Genomic DNA, 24,156 nt, shown 5'->3' on the forward strand with positions numbered 1-24,156 from the left:
TAATGGGACAATCTGGGACTGATGCACGTTGAATTAAAGTCTCACTGTCTACAACAGAGATCTGTGGTAAAAACTCTGAACAGTAAATTTACTGTTAGGAACACATAGAATATTTTATCCAGAATTATTCTAAATGTCAGAACTGTAATGGTTTCATCACTGTAATTTTCAGGAGTCTTTTAAAACCTGCAATAATTTGGAAAAGTATGTTTTTACTCTTCTGATAAATGTTCATCTTGGAGGCTTACTGCCTCTGTCTGCTAACCTAGGCCTAGTCTTGGAAGCTTGTAGCCTCTGCACAATCTAATCTAGGCCTAGAATATTTTCAGCCTCTGAGACCTACTGCTAAATAAACTCATTCCTTTCTATCTCTTTCTAATCTCTTGCTGGCTGGTTCAACTTAGCTGTTCTGGCTTAAACTCCCCTCCAAGCTGACTGATTCAATCTGTCTTCTTTTAGCTTCTCCTTATTGTTCTTTTCTGCCTCTTACTAACTTTGGCAATATGTTTTAATCTCTGACTCCTTCTCATTCTCTGGCTTGCTCTGTCTTCACGTGTGTCTAGCTTGTTCTCTCTCTCTGCAACTTATCCCAGTAAAACTGCCCTCTTCTGCCTCTGCCCTGCTCTCTGTTACTGGCCTGGGAAAACAGCCTATTTTTCTTTCTTCCCTGCAGTACCACTGAAGTAGTCTTCCTTTCCTCTAGGTTCTCATGGGAGTTGGGCATATCTTATTTTATCATATCATATTTGAGTTTTGTCAAATCTTTCTCTGATTTGTCTCTGTCTGCTACTCAATTAGCTATCACTTTCAAACATGGGTGTTTTCTTCTACAAGCTAACTTTACCTTCATTTTGTAGGGATTAAAGGTGTATGCAGTTTTCTAGCCAAAGACATTTAAAGTTATTTGCTAAGGGATGGGCCACAACACAACTAGAAAAAGGTTTTGTTCAGCAAATAACACAGTGTCTTCGAGTTCACAGTGTGATCAAATATCCTGCAACAATTATTTATGGAAAAAATGTTTAAATCCAGTAAGTTTAGTCTACCTCACACAGTTGGATTTTTGTCTATAAAAATAAAAGAAATAAAGATGGGAGATAAGAAAATGTAACTCAGGTGTGTGTGTGTGTGTGTGTGTGTGTTAAACATAGTCTAAAAATGCATAAAATCATCAGAATGAAACCCACTATTAGGCAAAGTTAATACATGGTAATGAAAACACCACCAGTAAGAGAAATACAGTTGCATCCTGGACATCAGCTAAGTAGAAAGTACAATAGCATCCAGGGCATCAGCTGACCCAGAAAAGAACACCAATCAAAACAAGCCATCTTTTATAGCACTCCCTCCTTTACCAAGAGCTAATAATCACTGCTTTATATTTAAACCAAGTCTTGCACTTGTCTACAGCTGACTCAGTTACTTAAAACTATCGTTCAGTTATATTACTTTTCTGAAATGTACAAGATTTCATTTTTCTTTAGGGCTGGCTAGTATTCAGGTGTGCTTATTTCCGGCATCGTAAAGGCCACTTTCATCCACTTCAGGGCACCTGTTGCTCATCGTACCTATTGCGAATGGTGCAGTGGACAGCACAAAAGTATCTTTTCGTATGTTGGTTCCATTTTCTTGGGGTGAGTACCCAGACATGACATAGCAGGCCCAAATAAAGACCTATTTTTAGTTTCTGAAGGCTCCCCTCATGCTTTTCCTCATGGTCATACTAATTCTTATCACCCAGCTCAATGTCAATTCACTTCCTCTCTATAGCCCACCAACATTCATTACTTTATTTTTTGATAACAGCTATTCTAGAAAGTGTGATGACATTATCTCAGTTTTTAGTTAAACTTTCCTTGTGACTAATAGTACAATATTGAACTTTTTAATATATTTGTTGGTCACTCTTTTTTCTCCATTTGAGAACCACTGGTCTATTTCGTTTGGATCTTTTTGTGGTTCATACTCGGTTTAGAGGTTTTTGTATATACTGAACATTAATCCTTTGTCATGGGGGTAGCTTACAGATGTGTTGTTTCATTCCATAGGTGTCCCCATACTTTATTCCCATAGATGTATTAGTAGATCTAATCCTAATCGTATAATATTGGTTCACTGTGCTTTGAAGCCAATGTCAGAAAGTTATTGTCTACACTGATGCCTTCAAGTTTTCCTTGTGTAACTACAGTTTCAGGTCTTTGATTCATTTTAAGTTGATTTGTGTACAGAATAAGAGATTAAGGTCCTATTTGATATATATGGACATCCAGTTCTCAGCCTCCTTTTCAGTAAAACCTTTGAGTGACTTTATCTCTAACTTCTCAAAGCGCAAGTATGTATTAGAAATCTGTACCTCTTCTGTGTGCTGTGTATAAGACCAGACACTGAATAGCTGCTTTTCTTGCAGATGCCTGGGCATATACGCCCCAGTTAGAATCTGTGACATTGTGTTTAAAGAGAACAGAAAGGGAAGAGCTAGATACCTCATGAGGACAAACCTTCAAAAGAAATAAAGGACAAAGTACATTTCTTATGATCCGTGCTCTCAGGAGGGAATTACTTCTCCCTTATACAGGTGCATTTTCACTTAGCATTGCCGCTTTTGTGATACATTCATTTCCATGTCTCTAAAATATGGAAATCAATATTATACATACCTAAGCTATGTGTGATGGCACAGACCTATAAATCTTAGCACTCATATACTCAAAGCAAGAACGTTCTGACTTTAAGACTCACCTGGGTTATATGATCCCTGAGGAACCATGGGTCTCTCTGTTGGTGCTCAATTTGTTTGAGTTAATTTTATATCCACCCACATTGCTGAAATTGTTTATCAGTTGTAGGAGTTCTCTGGTGGAATTTTGGGGGCTACTTAAGAATACTACCATATCATCTGCAAATAGTGATATTTTGACGACTTCTTTTCCGATTTGTATCCCTCTGACTTCCTTTTGTTGTCTTATTGCCCTGGCCAAGACTTCCAGTACTATGTTAAATAGGGATGGGAAAGAGAGGGCACCCATTCTAGTCACTGATTTTAGTGGGATTGATTCAACTTTCATACCATTTAGTTTGATGTTGGCTACTGGTTTGCTGTATATTGTTTTTATTATGTTTAGGTATGGGACTTCAATGCCTAATCTTCCCAAGACTTTTTTATATGAAAGGGTGTTGAATTTTTTCACATGCTTTCTCAGCATCTAGAGAGATGATCATGTGGTTCTGTCCTTTGAGTTTGTTTATATAGTGGATGACATTGATGTATTTCTGTACACTGAACCATCCTTGCTTTCCTGGGATGAAACCTAATTGATCAGGTTGAATGATTGTCTTGATGTGTTCTTAGATTTGGTTTGTATGAATTTTATTGAGTATTTTTGCATCAACATTCATGAGAAAATTGGTCTAAAATTCTTTTTCTTTGTAGGGTTTAGGAAAGAGCATAAATTTGGCTTCAAAAGGCAAATTGGGTAGTGTTCCTTCTGTTTCTATTTTGTGGTATAGTTTGGAGAGTACTGGTATTAGGTTTTGTATGAAAGTCTGAGAGAATTCTGCCCTGAACCCATCAGGTCCTGGGCTTTTTTGGCTTGGAGGCTTTTGATGACTGCTTATATTTGTTTAGAAATTATGGAACCATTTAGGTGGTTTATCAGATTCTGATTTAACTTTAGTACCTGGTATCTGTCTAGAAATTTGTCCATTTCCTCCAGATTTTATAGTTTTGCTGAGTATAATCTTTTGTAGTAGGATCTGGTGATTTCATGAATATCCCCAGTTCCTGTTGTGATGTCTCACCTTTCACTTCTGATTTTGTTAATCTGGATGCTCTCTGTGTGCTTTTTAGTTAGTCTGGCTAAGGGTTTAATCAATCTTGTTGATTATCTCAAAGAATAGGCTCCTGGTTTTGTTGATTCTTTGTATAGTTCTTTTAGTTTCTACTTGGTTGATTTCTGCTCTGAGTTTGTTTATTTCTTACTGTCTACTACTCTTTGTGTATCTGCCTCTTTTTGTTCTAGAGCTTTCAGGTGTGCTGTCAAGCTGCTCCTGTACGCTCTCTCCAGTTTCTTTGTGGAGGCACTCAGAGCTATGTGTTTTCCTTAGTACTGCTTTCATTGCATCCCATAAGTTTGGGTATGTTTTACCTTCATGTTCATTAAATTCTAAAAAGCTCCTTAATTTCTTTCTTTACTTCTTCCTTGACCATGTTATCATTGAGTACAGCATTGTTCAGCTTCTATGTGTCTGTGGGCTTTTTGTTGTTATTGAAGACCAACCTTAGTCCTTACTGTGATCTGATAGTATGCATGGGAGTATTTTGATCTTCTTACATCTCTTCAGGCTTGTTTTGTGACCAAATATATGGTCAATTTTGGAGACAGTACTGTGAGGTGCTGAGAAGAAGGTATTTTTTTTTTCTTTTAGGATGAAATGTTCTATAGATATCTGTTAAATCCATTTGCTTCATAACTTCTGCCTGTTTCACTATATCTCTGTTCAGTTTCTGCTTCCATAATCTGTCTATTGATGAGAATAGGGTGTTGAAGTCTTGCATTATTATCATGTGTAGCATAATATATGCTTTGACCTTTAGTAGGATTTCTGTTATGAATATTGGTGCCCTTGTATTTGGAGCACAGATATTCAGGATTGAGAGTTTATCTTGATAGACTTTTCCCTTTGATGAGTAAAAAGTGTCCTTCCTTATCTTTTTGATGACTTTTAGTTGACTATCTATCGTATTCCATATGAGGGTGGCTACTCCAGCTTGTTTCTTATGACCATTTGCTTGAAAAGTTTTCCAGCCTTTTACTGAGGTAGTGTCTGTCTTTGTCACTGAGGTGAGTTTCCTATATGTAACAAAATGCTGGATCCTGTTTATGTATCCAGTTTGATAGTCTATGTCTTTTTATTGGGCAATTGAGTCCACTAATGTTAAGAGATATCAAGGAAGAGTGATTGTAGTTTCCTATTATATTTCTTGTTAGAGGAAGAATTATGTTTGTGTGTTTTTCTTCTTTTGATTTGTTGCAAGATGATTATTTTCTTACTTTTCCTAGGGTGTAGTTTCCCTCCTTGTGTTGGAGTTTTTAATCTATTATCCTTTGTAGTGCTGGGTTTGTGGACAGATATTTTATAAATTTGGTTTTGTCCTGGAATATCTTGGTTTCTCCATATATGGTAATTGAGAGTTTTTCTGGATATAGTAACCTGGGCTGGCATTTGTGTTCTCTTAGGGCCTGTATGGTGTCTGTCTAGGATCTTAGAGCTTTCATACTCTCGTTGAGAAGTCTGATGTAATTCTGATCGGTCTTCCTATATGTATGTTACTCATCATTTTTCCCTTACTGCTTTTAGTATTCTTTGTTTTGAACATTCAGTGTTTTGACTATTATGTATCAGAAGGAGTTTCTTTTCTGGTCCAATCTATTAGGAGTTCTGTAGGCTTCTTGTATGTTCATGGGCATCTCATTCTTAAGGTTAGGAAAGTATTATTCTATGATTTTGTTGAAGATATTTAGTGGGCCTTTTATTTGGGAGTCTTTACTCTCTTTTACACCTATTAACTTTAGATTTGGTCTTCTCATTGTGTCCTGCATATCCTGGATGTTTTTGGGTTAGGAGCTTTTTTGATTTTTGCATTTTCTTTGACTCTTGTGTCAATTTTTTTCTGTTATCTTCTGCCCCTGAAATCCTTCCACCTCTTGTATTCTCTTGGTGATGTTTGCAGCTATGACCCCTGATCTCTTTCCTAAGTTTTCTATCTCCAGAGTTGTCTCCTTTTGTGGTTTCTTTACTATTTCTATTTCTATTTTCAATTCCTTCACCTGTTTGGTTGTGTTTTCCTGTAGCTCTTCAAGTGATTTTTATGTTTCCTCTTTAAGGGCTTCTACTTGTTTATGTGTGTTCTCCTGTAATTCTTTAAGAGAGTTATTCATGCGCTTCTTGAGGACTTCCAACATCATCATGAAGTATGATTTCACATCCATATCTTGTTTGTCTGGTGTGTTGGGATATCCACTACTTGCTGTGGTGGGAGAAGTGGGTTCTGTTGTTGTCAGGTTATCTTGGTTTCCATTGCTTAGGTTCTTGTGCTTGCCTCTTTCCATCTTGTTATCATTGATGTTGGGTGATTTTGTTGTCTCTGACTGGAGCTTGTCTCTCCTATGGGTCTGAGAACCCATGGGCTCAGGAGGTGCTCCTGGGTGTCCGGCTCTCTGTGTACTGGCAATGAGTTCCAATGGCAGTAATCTGGCTCTGTCTCTGAGGAGAATTTAATTAACTACACCATACTGGTTTCCCTGTATAATCTGGGCTGGCTTTAAATTTGAGGGTCTCTTTGGAAACCAGTGGTATAGAGTGTGATGGAGTGTATCATATGTAAGGAAAGGTCACATCTGTGAAATGGATAAATCACATAGATATCCTGGCACTCCTGACAATCTTTCAACCTTGTTTCATAGCAAAGGCAGTTAAAATCTAATCATTCAACAAGACTAAAAAGTGTAAGCAGAATAATTTCAGTGACTACAGTCCTTGTGATGAACATTAGATCTGTAATTGTTTAACTAAAGCTTGATCTTTGTTAAGGTGAATATGAATTAGCAGACTGATTAACAGATTTGTGGTCTTGATTGAAGCATGACAGTGAAAAAAATAGATTTAAAAATCAAGCCATATTAAATTCTAGGCAAAGCATGGACCTCACATCCCAGTGCTTTATTTTTCAATAAAGTGATATCCACAGAGAGTTTCTGAGAAACTTCATAGAAGAAATAAATTTTTAAAAAAGTAAAACAACTCATTTACCATAGTATAAATTCAGCTGATGAAGATAATTCTATTCACTTAAAAAGCTGTGTAGTAGATGAGACATTAAAATGTGAATTGGTTCCTTGTTTGGTTGGTTAGCTGGCTGAGATTTTTGCTTCTATCATAAGCCATTCTGGTGAACTTCTGAACTGTTCAGTTATTCATTGGCAGCTGAAGTGATGTAACAATTCTAAACAGAATATGCATTCCAGATAGCCAATCAGGCAGAATGACCTGTTTTAGTATTTTAATTATCTCCAACTACTCTCTCTTATGTTTTCATTCTTGACAAATTTTAGCAAGAGAAAGTCCTGTTGCTTCTTTGTCAAATGGTAAAATTACCAACTAATGAAATATATTTTGTTCACATTCTTTTTGTTTGCCCCCCAACTAAATTCATGTTGTTTTTTCCTTTATTTCCATTTCAAAGCAAACAAACAAACAGCAAAAGTCAAACAAAAAGCACATAAAAGACATGGAGTCTATTTTGTGTTGCTAGATACTCTTGAGCACAGGGCTTCCCCTGGAGTGTGATTGATATACTCAGGCAGACTCTACTGGAGAAAACCGATTTCCCCTTTCTATGCAGGTGTCAACTGCACATAGGTTCTTGCTAGGGTGGGACCTTATTTCCACTGCCCCTTCTTGTTGGAATTTTGTCTGCTCGGACTCTGTGCAGGTCTTGTGAATGCTGTCACGATTCCTTTGAATTTGTATGTGCATCACTCTTGTTGAGTCCAGAAAATACTGTCTCCTTGGACTCATTCAACACCTGTAGTTCTTACAGTGTTTTTGTTTCCTCTTCTTCATACATCCACGAGTCTCATGAAGAAGGGTTTGATGAAGACATCCTATATAGAGCTGAGTGCTCCAAGGTCTCTCCCTGTCTGCACCTTGTCTGTTTGTGTGATTCTATATTAACTATCATCTGAAGCTTCTCTGATGAGGGCTGAGCAAGACACTGATCTATGGGCATAGCAATATGTCATAAGGAGTTACTTTGTTGCTATGCTCACTTAGTAAAATAGTAGCTGTGAGTTTTCCTCTAGTGCCTATGAACTATTTAGTCTTAGGTTCTAGTTTAGCAGTATTAGGTGGGCATGGGTTCCATTTCGAGGAATGGGCCTTAAAACCAAACTTTTAAAAAGCAGTTGGTTACTACCATATTATGTATGCTACTATCATACAAGTACATTTTGCTGGGAGCTTACTATTTTAGGTCACAGGGTTTATAGCTAGGTAATACTGATGATTATATTTCTCCTCCAGTAGCATGCCGGGTGAGTTCCAACACCATGAATGCTAATCAGTAGGGGTGAAGTTTCTCCGTGTTCCATGATATAACTGGGCATTTCAGCAATAGGGTCTTACTGTTAGGTTGTGGTGCTTCCTTCTACAAACTAGCATTACCTCCATTGTTTGAGATTAAGGGTCTGTACTAAGGGTGTGTCTGTATTCCAGACAAAGGGATATGTGCTAAGGACTGAGCCACACCATAACTAGAAACAGGGTTTTTCAGAAAATTACATATTCCCAGGGTTCACAATGTGATCAAATATCTTCCAGGAAATAATTTATAAATATGAATGGTATATTAGACAATTTATCATACTGAGGAAATGTTGACAAAGATTTGGTGTGGTATTTGCATTTTTGTCTTAAAGGACACTTGCTTTTAGAAATGCATGCTAAAGTACTCACAGATATAATTACAGAATTTCCAGAATTATGCCTTTCACAATCCAAGTGGTGAGAAAGATGAAAAGAGTTGAAATCAATTTCCCCACCATTTGATCATTGTCAAGGACAAATGAGAGGTTTATTTAATTACCTTGATTCTAATTTTGAAGTTCCTCCTGTTTTCCTTGGCTTCCCATCTCAGCTGGGAATCACAGACTACCTGGCCAAACAGCATGTTCTCATTCTCTTCTGGGGTGCCCTGCCTTACTTGCAGAAGTCTCCTTTCTTGATGCATTGTCATATAGCTTTCTCTTTGTGTGCATCTCTCCCTGGTGCCTCTGCCTTTCATGCAGATGGCCACCTTCTAGTATATTCTTCTATAGTCATTTCTTTAACTGTATCCATTCCTGAAGTCTCTTTATGTGTCTAAATTTCTTCTTACAAAGGCTCTGGGCTTGTGGGATTAAAGTCCATGGTAACAATTCTATCTTAAGTATTTTGTTAAAGCCTCTATCTTCAAAAACAGTAATACCTCCAGGTACTGGGAATAAGGCTTCAACGTATGAATTTCAGAAGGACACAGTTCAATACATAGCAGCATAAGCAAACTTTAAAGATAAAGGCTAAGATGTGATATTTATAATATAATATTTAACGTCAAAATAAATAGACAAATCTCATAACTTAATGAAATAAAATTCAAAAGATATGAATTGTTTCTTGGCCAAGATCTTAAACTTGCCCTGTATTTTCACCTTTTTGTTTCCAGGGGTCTGCATAGCCAAATGTCCCTAGGAGGGTGTGGCAGTACATTTTCCTTACTGAAATTCTGACAACTTAGAAACTAAAGTGAACCAATAGTAAAATGAAATCCTGTGACTTAGAAAGTTATGCAAGTAGAATATTAAACTTCGAGTTCAAAATTAAGCACAAATTTGGAAATGTATTTTTTTAGGTAACAACCTAAGTGGGAAAATTGGTAATTGAGTTAATTTGGTCCAGAAACTTCTACCATTAGTCAAGGCCATAAACCTTGCCTTTCCCCTACTTATACCCCAGAATTTGCATGAAGTCATAGAGGACATTTACTTTACACAAATCTTGTAAGATAACACTGCAGCTGTAAGTCAGCAATGATCAAACCCTGACAACTTGAATGAATTGGGCCAAGTAAGGTAATAAAATTTAATGGGAATAAATGTACAATTGTGCACAGGGGACTAAAAATGCTTACTTTCAGAAAGATAGAAATATAGATAAGACTGTACATGAACTCACATTCATCTTAATATGAAATCACATTAAACTTTTTGTTGAAATTTTTAGTTAGCAACCAATGCACTGAGGGTCAAGAATATGCTTACTAAGAGTTAATGTATCCTGGTTGGATCCTAGCTGGTCTATCTGGACCAGCCTCAGAGGTGGCATATGATCTTCCGATCCCTATTGTCTAGCTCTGGGGTTGCTCTTTGGTCCAGAGAAGCCTTGAGGGACCTAAAGAGCAACCTGCTTCCCCATGGAAATCTTCTGGGCACCAAACTAATCAGACTGGAACCTTGTTCCAATACCCATCTTAGTTGAAACTTCCCTTCATCCCAGTTTGTCTTCCTGGAACAGCCTGCAGAGTCAGATCCACCTGACATCCCACATGGGTCTGACTGAGACTCAGCCTGCCTAGTAGGGTTCATGTAAGACACTGGCTACAGAATGGGGTCTGGCTAAGGCACAGTCATCAGAGTCAGGGTCCTTGACCCCCAATGTAGCCCACAGCCCCCTCCCCCACTTTCCTGAGAAGTTCCGCTGCCATAAGGATCATCTAGTCAACACCAGGGAAAACCAGAGGCCTAAAGAACAGCTTAAGAACACAACCCAGGGCAATATGGCACCACCAGAGTACTTCCATCCTGCTGTAACAACCCTGGATGTCCTATTGAAACTGAAGCACAAGAAGAGGATCTTTAAGCAAAGCATAAACCAAGCATAAACCAGGTATAAATGTCAGAATGGTAGAAATTATGAATTCTGTCCACATGAAGAATAACAATGGAGTTGGAGCTGTAAGTAAAGGTTAAACAAGGCAGAAGAGAGATATGACTCATCTTTAAAGATCTTAAGGGCCAACAATAGAGACGAATTTAACCCTATATCCCATGGCCCAAGTGGGAAGAGTCACTTCATCAGTCCACTCCTTTTCCTCCTACAGAAATGATCACTTTCTCAGAGATGTATCATTCCTTAGCCAGTAACAGTGAATTAGTTAAACTGCTTTGGCTCCTGGTATGCCAGAGCCTCTGGATTTCTGAATGAAAGGCGCGCGCGCGCACACACACACACACACACACACACACACACACACACACACACACCAGCTTAATTTTGATATACCTTGACTAGCTAAATGATAGGGGACTTCTAAACCTCCCTGCAGCCAGCAAATACTTACCTCCAGTATTCCTGGCTTAACACTGCCTAAATCCATATTTTATCTTTGTTTCCCTGGCTCCTTCTCAGTGGTACCCCTATCTTTACTGCCCAAGATGCTTCTGGGCAGCCCTTCTGGGGGCTGCTTTCTTTCTTGTACCTAATTTCAGCTGTAACTTCCCCCATTTCTTCCCAAAATAGTCCATCCTACCCCTTCTCCAGGCAGCTCTTTCTCCTCCTTCTCTTCTTCCTCCTCCATTCTTCCTCTGGGAACCTGAGAGTCTTACCTCTTTCATCCCTCCCAACCACTAGGAATTGGCTCTTTATTGATCAATTAAAAACCAATTAGAGACAGGAACCTTTAGTGGTTACACATGTAGATTCCGATTCCCAATATTAAGAGAAAGCATTAGAACCAGTCCCCAAAATTAGCCCAAAGCTAAAGCTTGCCAGACACTGGCTGTGGCTTCCCTCTTTATTCTTCTCTATTAAGCAACCATTCTGTTTCTAATAGTTTGTCAGAGCATGTTAGCCCTGTGTCTTTGGTTAATTTGGGCCATATAGACTGGGTGATTTATAAGCAATAGGAATTTGTTCCTCATGGTACTGAAGGCTGCAAGTCCAAAAAAAAAAAAAAAAAAAAAAAAAAATGTACAGGGAGTTTGCAGCTGTCCAGTTTGCAGTATGCCGTGGTCCAGGGATAGTACTCTCTTCTCTCACTTGCTCCATTAAAAAATAAAATAAATAAATAAATAAATAAATAAAGACATAGGAATCACAGTCATGGGGTACCAGCTGTTAGGACCCCATCACTTCCAGTAATGTCCTCCTCCTATACCATCTTTTTGGGGAGCCAGAGTTTCAACTTATTAATGTGGAGTGGACATAACATTCAGAACATAGCAACCTATGGATTAAAAGTTGCTAGACAAGGTATATCAGGATTTATTGGTCAGGATTAGAACTCTCAGCCCTACCATAGCTGGTTGAATAAGTAACCATGAGAAAGTTGAAGAAGTATGAGGACATTTTCAAATACTGTGGTACTGAGATCCACAGGCAGCCTGAAGGTAGCTCCTCTCCAACTTTGGAGGCCATGTTTCAGGGATAAGCTACAGTAAAGTCATGGAGATGAATGTGACTAGGCTGAGTGATTTTGGGTTCAGTGTTTACTAAGAACATGTTGAATTTTATTGAGGATTATGTGCATTACATCATAGATTGCACTTTAGCAATCAGCTCAATTCCAATCCACATTAGAGAGTTAATAATCTACATAACAGATTTCAATCAACCTCAAATATTATTTCATGTTTTTTGCCATGATTTCTATCTTTTTCCCTCCCTACTCCTCAAAGCTTATGAATAGCTATAGCATCATTAGGATACAGAAGAATTTAAGAAGCGTAGCCAACAATGAGGTGAGGTCAGTCCTACTGAAAACTATTTTTGATTTCCTTAGGATCCACTGTGCAGGGTGGGGAGAGGGGAATGCAGATTTGGGAAACGACACAAAGCCATTCCCTCTGCATTTCTCTCTCTGCTGATTCAATGTTTTACAACGACCCACATTTTCCATAGGAACAGATCAGATTTACAACAAATACAAAGATTGCATCTTTTATGTATGAGGGAAAAACTCTCAAATACTTTTCATTAAAACCTGGCTTTAAGAGTATTAGTCAAGCATTACATAATTTTTGCTATTCTGGTGAAGGTTACTGAAACTATCAGGTCATACCTCAGTGACTGAATTCCAATTTATAATGAATGACCCCTGCCCATGTTTGCTAACCTACTCCCATTGTCTTCCTTCTAGGAAAGCTTTTTGTTGTTGTTGCTGAAAGTATTCTTCATCCTGAAGTTAATTCATAGGATTTAAAGCACAATGTCATTAATTAATATTAACAGAAACAGATGATTTTTTTCTTTTAAACCATATTATATCACTTGAGAGGATTTTGAAGAAAACTGAGGCCATGGTGCAGATACTATAGCAACAGGAAGTAATAGCATTGACATGGGGATGTGCTAAGTAACATCAGAACAGGAGAACCAGATTGTTGAGTGTACCCACACACCAGGTAAGGAGTTGAGGGAACTACACACATACACACACACACACACACACCAGGACACCCCAAGTATGCTAATGAAGATATCTCCATCACTTTTAAATTTATGCTCTCTCTTTCTGGGGACTTCTTCCTTACTATAAGGCTGGGAGGTGAAGGTCTGCATTACTGAGAAGATATGAAGAGAGCAAGACCCTCATGACTTCAGATGCTCACTGTTTCCAGTCAGTACAATGTCAGCATTTGGAAAACCAAGGAGTAAATGCTTATCTTCTCCTTCACTGTTTATGCTTATGATTACATTTATATCCTTCTATATGTCCTACAGGTTTGAGTAGATCCTGTCAATCATTGCAGCAATCCCTGTGCCTTGTACAACTTCAAATATGTCTCTGAAGGGAAGATATTTATGGTATTGATGCTGTTCCTCCATAGATCACAACATAGACCACAACATTAAGCACACACTTGGTAGGTACCTATCTGCTCTGTTGTCCTGTGAATTTATATATCCTTCCCTCTGTGTCACTGGAGAGGAATTTTCAGGTCGAAGTACAATGAGTACACAAGGGAAAAAACACTCTAAAATTACTACTTCAAACAGAGCAGTAATAACATCTTAACTTGTCCTGGAGGTAGAAAACTATGTTTGATATGCTTGAATTATGCATACCTCAAGCCAATCATTTAACAGGTTCATAGTAGCTAATATATTTCCTTTACATAATTGAAGTGCTATGTCTACCTGTGTTGAAAAGTACTTGTGTAATACATGGAACAGCAAGTCATTGTTTAAGTATATCTGGAAGTAAGATGACACAGGTCAAATTTTCCAGATAAATGTTGTTTATCTTTTAAGTTTAGAAACATTAATTTTAACGAAAATGCTTCCAGTGTTAGTATTCTCAGTAAGTCTACAGAATATCATGTGACCTATCTACATATGTATTATTTCATGGTATATGACGTGACTGTAAGAGATTCTCAGGTCCATGGGGAATTATGTGCTCTGGGAAGGCAGTGGAGTCTCAGGGGACCCTCTGAGGGGTTTCTCAATCTTTAGGAAACTATGTTCTGCCTCCCTGTGCCATGATCAGCTACCATAGCACAGTGCTTTCCAATTGTTTCCTCTTGACATTGCTAATCTGTTTTTGTGTGTGCACGTATGTGCGTGTGTGTCAGAGAGGGAGGGAAGGAAGGAGGGAGGGAGGAAGGGAGGGAGGGAGGGAGGGAGAGAGAGAGAGAGAGAGAGAGAGAGAGAGAGAGAGAGAGAGAGAGAGAGAGAGAGAGAGAGAGAGTCAGTCTTGCTATGTAGCCCTGGGCTGGAACTAAAGATGTGCACAATGACCAACTGATGCTTTGTTTTTATGTGATACTCTGGGGAAGATTCTGAAACTGGCTCCCTTCTCACGTTTTATTGCTTTTTTTTTATACCACTGAAGATGAAATCCGCAGCTAAACAAGGGTTCTAGAACTATACCAAACCCTCAGTCTTCCTTTTATGTTTTCAAAGAAGAAGCCTTTCTTCTCAGTTTTGGGTTACTGGTTACTTGAGCCAATTTAATGTTTTCCCCTTAAATGAATCCCAAGATTGAGCCCCTTAACTCTTACTATGACCACAGAATACTCACTGATCCCGGTGTCCTTACAGTACTGGATCAAGTACTGTCCCATGACTTTTAGTAGATGGTTGTATTCTTGGACATTGAGGAATTCTTGTTTATTATGGGATGGTTCCATGATCTCCAAGGGTATGTTCACAATGCCAATCACACCTGCACCAAGTCTGAGGGAATAAATACATGTATAAACTTTGTAAAATCAGGCTAAAGGGAAAAAAAAAGGAAACATGAAATCAAACCTTCCTCAAATAAATCCACTGCCTTGGTGGGGACCACATCAAAGTTATGCTAATTTAAAAATATTTCATTATCCATGGTGATTTCTTCAGAGTTTAGTTCTGTTCTATGATGTCATCTCAGTATGTCACTGGGCTGTTAACAGTACTCTTTCCAAACCTTTTACTTATGTGGGAGCTCATGTTGGTAGAAAGGTACAAACTTGTATCAAAAACAACCATAACCCCAATATCTCCACGCAATGACCAAACGTGTACCTTTAATCCTGATACTGGACAAAAAGAACTACTTCCTTTGTCTCCATTTCATGGTCAGGCTGCACATTTCACCATCACAGTGGCTCGTAGTCATTCACAGAGCTCGAGTGAGGGAGCACAACAGGCCCAGAGGGTGACAGATCTGATCATTAGCCTGATATGCAAAGGATTTTTGGTTCTTTTCTTTTGCTTTCCTAGGGGTACAGGTTATACATCCAACTGAGTTATTTTGACTTTTTTACATTATAGGATTTGGAGAAAAGCCTCCTATGTTCCAAAGCACAGGAGACTGGTTTTCCACCACTCTTATCACAGGCTATATCATTCTCCCCCAATCTGAGACAGCTTTGTATTTCAGAACTTTCTTCTTCTAACCTGCCGTCCCCAGTTACTCATTCTGTAAGTCTAAATTTATGTCTCGAACAGCCGGCCTGATGTGACTTCCTTGTTTACTTACTGTCCCTGTCACACAACATTCCTTTATTCCTTTATCCATGCATTTATTCACACAGCCATTCAAAGTTAGCACCTGGACCAGTTCCAGGAACTAGGATCTTACACAAAAGCAGGAAAGACGAAGTACCCAGGTCTCACTGACTGAAGAATGACAAGCATGACATTAGCAAGGAGATAAATGTACAGGATCATGTCACAAGATGATAAGTGGCTTTGGGAAAATAAAGTGGGCACTAAATTATGTGCAAAGTGACAGAGAGGTATGACAATAGGCCTAGTTTTAATTAGGTAATCAAAGAAGAGGCGTTAGCATTCATGTCCGTACAGCATTCTAAGGCCTACAGTGAGAAGATCTAAGGACAGGAAGCTTAATAGCAATTGCTAAGCTAACAGCTCTAAGATTTTAATCAATGAGAGACAACTAATTTGAGTTTTAGAAAAACACTCTACAAAACTCAGCTAGTCCTATTTGCAGAAAACATAATTCTGTGCTTAAGAGACCCTAAAGAGTCCACCAGAAAACACAGAAGCCCCATAAATCCTTCCAGCAATATAGCAAGATACAAATGTCATTATATAAACAAATCAGTAGCAATATCCATGTCTTTTATTTTTTAATATTGTTATTGGCACATATTAATTATGCATGAAAATTACATGATAGTTTTTTAAAAAAATACCAATAATGAATAAATGGAAAAATTCCATCACAGTATCAAAAAAAAAAAAAAAAAAAAAAACTCAATTAGAACAAACCTAACCCAGGAGATAAAATACTCCTATGTTGAGATGATGAAGAAAAAAACTTAAGAAAAATCTCCCATGTTCATGGATAAAGACAGTTAATATTGTGAAAAGAATGTATTACCAAATATACAGATTCAAAGCAATCCCATCAAAATTCCAAAAACATTCCTCACCAAACAAACAAAAAATTCTTAAAATTCATATGGAAGCACAAAGTAAAAATATCCTCCCAAATAACAACCTTAGCAGGACAAACAGTGGAAGAAAATCACAACACTGGGTATTATGGGCTATATTTTTCACTAGAAAAACAGCATGGAACTGATGCAGAATCAGACCTGTGGACCAATGGGAAAGAACAGAGGACCCAGAAAAAACTGAACACAGTCACATAACCATCTAACTAGGGGAAAGCTGCTAAAAACATGCGTTGCAGACAAGACTAGTGCTCAGAAAACTGGATTTTTGTACTTAGAAGAGTGAAACTGGTTCCATATCTCCCACCTTTACCAGAAAATTTAATTTAAAAATGGATCAAAGACCACATGTAAGACCTGAAACTTTGCGACTGCAAGAGGCAAACAGAAAAACACCTCAAATATATAATAAGCACAGGCATGCATTTTGTGACTGTGATTCTAATAGTGTGGGAAATAACCCCAAGATGTGACAAATGGGATTATGAAATTAGAAAGCCCCTGCACAGCAAAGGCAATAATCATCAGAGTATAGAATGACAGCCTACACATCTGGGGAAACATTTGCCAGTTATCAGACAAGAAATTTATATCCAGGACACATAAGTATCCAAATCGTACCATTAGTCATTGAATGAATGAACTAAAAGATCATTCTCCAAAGAATAAAGTAAAATTACCAACACATATTTGGAAAGCTGTTTAATATTTTTAGTTATCAAGAAAAGACAAAACAAAAGTGCTTTGAAATTTTGTTTTGCCCTGGCGAAAAGGAAGGAAAACAAATGCTGATGACGACGTGGACAAAGAGGCACCCTTACTCGCTGCTGGCAGAAATACGAGTCCTTGTAGTCACAAAGGAGATAAGGATACGGGTTCCTCAAAAAACTGAAAGGAGAAGTTCCGCACAACCCCACTCTCTTTGTTCTTGACCATCTAAGTCTCTGTTAACATGTCCCAGAGATGCTTATACCGTTAAGTTTACTACTATAGTAGTCAGTATACCAGGAAATGGATTCAGCCTCGCGTCCATCAGTAGATGGATAAACAAAGAAAATGTGGTCCACATATAAAATAAAATTTTATTCAAACATAAAGGAAAATAAAAACTTGACAGTGGAGGAAAATTTTATGCAACCAAAAATCATTGTGCTAAGCAAAGTTAGTCCAACTCATAAAAACAAACAGAGCCTATTTTCTCTATTTTTAGAAAATGTGTGTGTGTGTGTGTGTGTGTGTGTGTGTACATATGAATGTATTTATAGGCCATAGAACTAGAAAAGGAATCCCAAGATGAAATGAAGAAATCTTAAGGAAAACATGAATAGGAAACAGAAAAGCAGACTCACTAGGCCAGGGTGGGGAGTGGGGGAGGAGAAAGTGAATTTTCGAAGGGAAGGAAACATGGTGAAAAGCACAGGGGTAAGGGAATGAATAAAAACAAAACATAATGATACATATGTGTGAAGATGTGATGATGAATCCAGTCACACTGTATGTTAACCTTAAAATTAATAATAAAGAAATTTTGTTCTCTCTGTTGGGGCACAGTACTAAAGTACACTAATGATGCTCAGAAAAAGGTGGGTGCTCTTTATGTCCACAGTGCTTACTTAGCCCATAGGATTGCAACACCCCTGCTTTTGCCTGAACAATGAATGAAGAGGAGGCAAGAAGACCAAAGGCTCCAGAACTCACTGTACCGCTCTTAGGCATCCTGTCTGACTCTATCCTTTGACTTTTTGGTTGTGAGATTAACCTTTAATACCTAACCTCTCTATGATGTCTTTGAAAACTTCGGCGTAACTATCAATTTATGGAACTTTAGCACCAGAAAATGAATCCCAGATTCTAAAGAGACTGGAGAGGTTTATTGGTGTGTGTGTACTGGTGTGTGTGTGTGTGTGTGTGTGTGTGTGTGTATGTGTGTGTGTGTATGTGTGTGTGTGTGTATACATATACACATTCAGGTAACTGACAAGAACTGCAAAATCCATAACATGGTTCCTTTAAGATTAGAGTTTGGATTTTCTTTTCTCTGTTACTATCTCTTTAATTTGTATTGCTTCTTTAATTGGTAAAATTAGAAACATGACAAGATATCATAAGGGAAACACATAAAGGAAATACATTGGAAAATACATTTCATAAAGGAAAAATATAAGGAAATAGACTGGAAACAGTATTTTCCCCCACAGTGTGGTTTTCTCATGAGAGACAGCACACAGCTTCATCATACTGGGCACATCAATTCCTGTATCACTACACAGGAAGGGTGAGTGAAAAACACCACACCTATTGGTGCTCTAGTGAATCACACATCTAGCTCCACAGACAGAAATGGACTGTGGCCTGCCTCCCGCCCCGTACTGCCTCCAATGGAGAAACGAACTACTTACAATGATTTCATTTTCAGTTGGGGGCCAACCTTCTCATACATTTTGATCAACCGATTATTACTGTAAATGAACATTCCAGCTTGGCTTTGGTCTTCTATGTGCACTCCAAAGAACAGAGAGAGAGTTCTTGCTTTCCTTAGTGCCCTAGAATTGTATTGAGAAAGGTTTTAAAAACTGCTTAATTAAGAAAATATATAAAATTTATAAAATGTCTAATAAACAAATTCAAAAGATAAATATCAAAAAAATAACCCATAGTATACCAGATATTTTGTAAAACGTGGTGAGTATAGCTGATATCTACATATAGGCAAGTATTCTGTGTATGAAAATTATAGGTCATACACAGGCATTCATGTAAACACAAGTCTGTTCACTTAAATCTAAAAGTACAAGAAAGATGTGTTTCCACTCATTTGACATGTGTGACAGCTGTAGTGGTCAGGGTTCTCTGGAGTAAGAGAACATATGAATGGTTAGAATTACAGGCTGTGGTCTAGATAATCCAACAATGGGTATCTACCAACAAAAGGTCCAAAAATCCAGTAGTTGTTCAGTGTTTTGAGGCTGGGGGGTGTGTCTCTGCTGGTCTTCAGTATACATTAGAATCCCAAAGATGTGTGGGCTCTAATGCCAGTGAAGGAATTGATTTGCCAAGAAAAATAAAAAAGGGCAAACAGGCAAAGAAAACAAGATTTTTTTTCTCCTATGCCCTTTATATAGGCTGCCAACAGAGAGTATGGCTGATTAAAGTCGAATCTTCTCACCCCAAAAGGTAATTTAACACCAATGAAGGAATATCAAGAATTATCATATGTAAGTTGAGAGACTAAAAAATGTCTCTCAAGAGATATTTCCACCTATCCTAAAAATTTATAGGGCTATGTGTAGAAAAAGTTTGTGGTTATGCATGTAATCGGTGTATCATGTTAGGTATAATTATAACAGTTAAATAGATAATGTATTTATGATTGTAGATGAGATAGTTATTTTATGATAGGTGTAATTATGACCTGTTAATTGTTTGCATTTGGAAATTAAGTATGACATAAGGATATATGACTGGGTGTTATGTTGACAAAGAGTGGAATTGTGATGGTTATTCTTGTAAACTTGATTGTATCTGGAATATAAAATATAAATATAAAATATAAAATTCAAAAACCTGAGAGGAACTATTTCATGATTAAGTACTTTGAAGACTAATTTTTCATCCAGATCATGATAAAGAAATTGAGGAAAGAAAACAAATATCTGCAAAACAAATTCTTAACAAAATATGACAGAAATAGCCACGTCGATTATAATACTCATTTCTGAGAACGGTTATGTGGCTTTAGCTGACATTTTGTAACTACCTTCCTCTACTACACATTCTGTATTTCCTTCACTCTCATCAAGTCTTGGCTCTTTTTCTGAAGGAGTGACCCTTACCTTCATTCCGAATAGGTCTATCTGTATCCTTTGTAACCCTACCTCGACTAGGTTGTTGTAGTTTCCTATTGACTTTAATTACAGGATATAGGAACACCAAGATACACTCTAAAAGACCTCCTAAATTCCAGACACAATCTTTATTACCTGCATTGTGGAGAAGCAATCAAATATCCCCTTGGTAATCTGGATCAAGTATCTCTCTTAGCACTGTTGTTCCTGTTTGCTTAAAGGCACCAGTGTTTCTCCCTACTGTTGGCAAATCTGGCATTCGCCACAGTTGTAGCCAGATCAGCCTGGTGGAAGTGGAAGTCCAGATTGCCAAGCCCATGTATAAATTCCATCTCTGCTACCATGGTGAATTTCTTCATGTGCATATTGGTTAATTACAGAGATAGCTACAGAAAGAGCCCGACTGCCCATAGAACAGGTTACTGTTATCTACTTGATTACAAAGCTCCTCCTCTGCTGACATCACCTTTTGATGTGCATTTACATGGGTCTCAAATATCTTCATATCCTTCACTCATTTGTAGAGATCTTTGACATACTACCCTCAATATAATTCTCACCAATTTTCCAATCATGTGATATTTAAGTCCTTGTCCATCCAGACATCAACTGACATGAATAAGCGAACAATTGCACATCTACACATTTATCCTTCCAAATAAAATATCTGATCATATGTACTGCCCAATGATCTGCCCACTGGGAAGATTTCACTTCACCAGTAGAACCATAGGCATTTAGAAAACTTGTTCTTGTAACATGTTTGTGCCTTCAGGGACTGGCTTTGGACATATCACATGTATATCACTTCCATTTGATAATGAATTGCTAGTGACAAAGTCCTATTTTAAGGCTCAGTGGGTCAGATAATACTTAGCTCATTATGGGCAGCTCAGGTCACTTGGTAACTTTGTGAACTATTAATAAACTTTCAGGCCCAATAGCAGCCCAAGAGCTGTCTCTCAAAGAGAGAATAGTATCTGAAGATGGTGTCAAAGCCTGACTCCAAACTCCCAAAGATCCCTTCTTGGATTCACCTATATCAGCTTGACAAAAGTACCAAACACCATCCCTATTTGCCACTTATATCTCAAGTACCAATGGATCCACTGAATCATGGACCAAGTGGTATGGTGGCCTCCACAACATGCTTAACTTGAAAGGCTTCTCTTGTTCCAGGCTATTTCCAAAGCTAGTAGATTTCCAAGTCATTGGAAATGATATATTGGTCAGGGTAACACTCCAAATAGGCCAACAGAATGTTGTGCTTCTTTCATAGTGGTGGGCGTAAAAAAAACTTATCATTTACCTCACAAGGAATATCTCTGCATGCCCTACACACGACATTCCTATGAATTTCACTGAGGTAGAAGTGAATTTTGTTTGGATTTATTTCCCATCTGTTGATAGACATATGTGTTATCAACACATACAAAGTGGTTGGTTGCTACCTCTTATTCACTTAGTCCAATCAGCATAATGTCATAAATATGCTGTGAACCAATGTGATATTTTGTGAAAGAAACAAATGATCACAATCTCTTCAAATTAAGTTATGAAACAAGATTGGAAAATTAATATATTCCTGAGATAAAGCTATAATTCTGGCCTTGCCAACTAAAAGAAAACTGTTTCTGGCAGTCTATATGGACAGGTACAAGAAACATGCATTTGGTAGATCAATAGCTGCATATCATGTACCAGATGTGTTAATTTGTGCAAGTAAGAAACTACCACATCTGGTATAGCAGCTGCAATCAGAGTCACTATTTGATTGTTTCCAACAGTCATTTGTCACTCTCCATAATCCATCTGTTTTCTTTACTGGCCAAATAGGAGACTTAAAGAAAGATATGGAAGGAACCACCAACCCTGTATCTTTTAAGTACTTAATGGTGGCATTAATTTCTGTAATTCATCCAGGGGAGTGATACAGTTTTCAATTCAACTATTTTACTTGGCAGAGGCAACTCTAAAAGCTTCCTTTAGCCTTTCCAGCTATAATAGCCCTCACTCCACAGGTCATGAAAACATTAGCATTTATCTAGCCCAATTACCCATTCTGTGACTGGGGAAATAATCACAGGATGAATTCCGAGACTCACTGAACATAGTGTGAGTCAGGCTTCATAAACAACTGACCTCCATAAGCCCCTAACTTAATTGGAGGGCCACAGTATTTCTTGGGATCTTACAGAATAGGTATTAATTTAGTACCAGCATCCAATAGATCCAGAAAAGTCTCATTATTTCCTTTCCCCCAGTGCTCAGTTACCCTTGTAAAAGACCCAGGTCTCTCTAGGGAAGGACTAGAAAAAGGCTAATAGTACAACTTGTAGGTATTTTAGGAAGATCCTTCCTTAGGGGAACTAAAGGGTTCTTGGTCTGCAAATGGGCTCAAGTCTGAATATTGGTTCATGGGCCAAGATTCTCCTTTTCCATAATCTATATTTAGCCTTTGTTTCATTTGAGAATTTTTCTGTTTATACAGAGGACCAAAAATGCAGCAGACTTCTTATTTCATGCCTATAAATACCATGACTGATTACCCAGAATCAAAGGTCCATGCCATTATAAAAATCATGGTGCCTGTGCTGAACATTACGGGTCAGATCATTGTGGACATTGCTTTATGTATGCTGCCCATTATGATAACTATGATCACCTTGACTTTGAGTCATTCAGCCCTGCAACCTGGCCTCTGCTACTTCAAGTCCCAATAGAGCCCACTGCTTTTAATCCATCCCACTGAGCAGTAGCATCCTCAACCCTAAGTTCTAGCTCAAGCAAAAATGACAATAAAGCTCCTCAAACATGTAGTTCATGCCATGGGTTTTCAGTAGTCTCCAAACTCCCAGGAGAGGCTCCAGCTAACAAATTGTAAAGCTTATTCTAGATTGCTAAACTATTCGTCCTTGTATTTCTGTTTATCTAGAAGCATTACTGGTAAGAATCCAGTTGTTCAGTCTACAAGACTGGATGTCGCAGCTGGTCTTCAGTACACATCAGAATCTCAAAGATTGGGTTCTAATGCCAGTGCAAGAATGGACTTGCCAGAGAGTGAGAGCACGAAGGCAAAGAAGCCGACCTTCCTCCTTCCATGCCGCCAGCAAGGGATAGTCAGGACTAAACCGGATCTTCCCACCTCCAAAGACCTGGAGGAAAAGTGGGCCTTCCCACTTGAAGTAATTTAACTAAGAGAAATTCCCTTACAGGCGAACCAGCTGCTTGTATTTTAGTTAACTCCAGATATAATAAAGTTGAAAAGCAAGAACAGTCATCACAAGAGTATTACTGCAAAATGGTAACGTGGTTCTTAAAAGAAAAATTTGACACTACCTGTGTTTCCCACTTGCAACGTGTTCTCAAATTCCCAAATAACCAATGAAGATTAAACTGTGAAAGAAATGTTCTCACTAGCTTTCTCTCTAATACTTGCTAAAATTCAAAAAATATAAAAGCTGATAGTGTCAATTTACATGAACAACAGACAGGCTACCATTATGGTCTTTTGTTGTTGTTTTTGTTGTTTTCCTATACAGAAAGTTTTTGGGATTGTTTTTCTTTTTTCTTTTCTATTAAGTGTTAAAAACATAGAGAGAGAAAGAGAGAGGGGGAGAGTGGGAGGGAGAGGTAAAGGAGGAGAGAGAGAGAAATAACACACTGTGAAACAGATCGCCATGGTACAAGAAAGCTGCTGGATCTCCAGAAAGCACCTGGCTGTGAGACACAAACCTGGCTCACATTCACAGTAACCTGGCAACCACAAGCTACTAGAACAATGTCCCACCTGCAACATTGGGGAA

The 24,156-nt window shown here is 38.1% G+C and overlaps 1 protein-coding gene across 1 annotated transcript in view; it reads right to left on the minus strand.

Annotated features, from left to right (window-relative positions):
• The window catches only part of MORC1 (MORC family CW-type zinc finger 1), a gene marked incomplete at both ends in the record, with an annotated part of 145,875 nt that overhangs the window by 70,600 nt on the left and 51,119 nt on the right, over positions 1-24,156 (minus strand). The window contains 2 exons of the mRNA XM_080919493.1: positions 14,621-14,775; positions 18,905-19,048. Coding sequence (XP_080775619.1) covers positions 14,621-14,775; positions 18,905-19,048 — 299 coding nt within the window. The remainder of the gene's footprint in view (positions 1-14,620; positions 14,776-18,904; positions 19,049-24,156) is intronic.

The sequence above is a fragment of the Micromys minutus genome, assembly GCF_963924665.1.
Source record: "Micromys minutus genome assembly, chromosome: 7".
Classification (NCBI taxonomy): domain Eukaryota; kingdom Metazoa; phylum Chordata; class Mammalia; order Rodentia; family Muridae; genus Micromys; species Micromys minutus.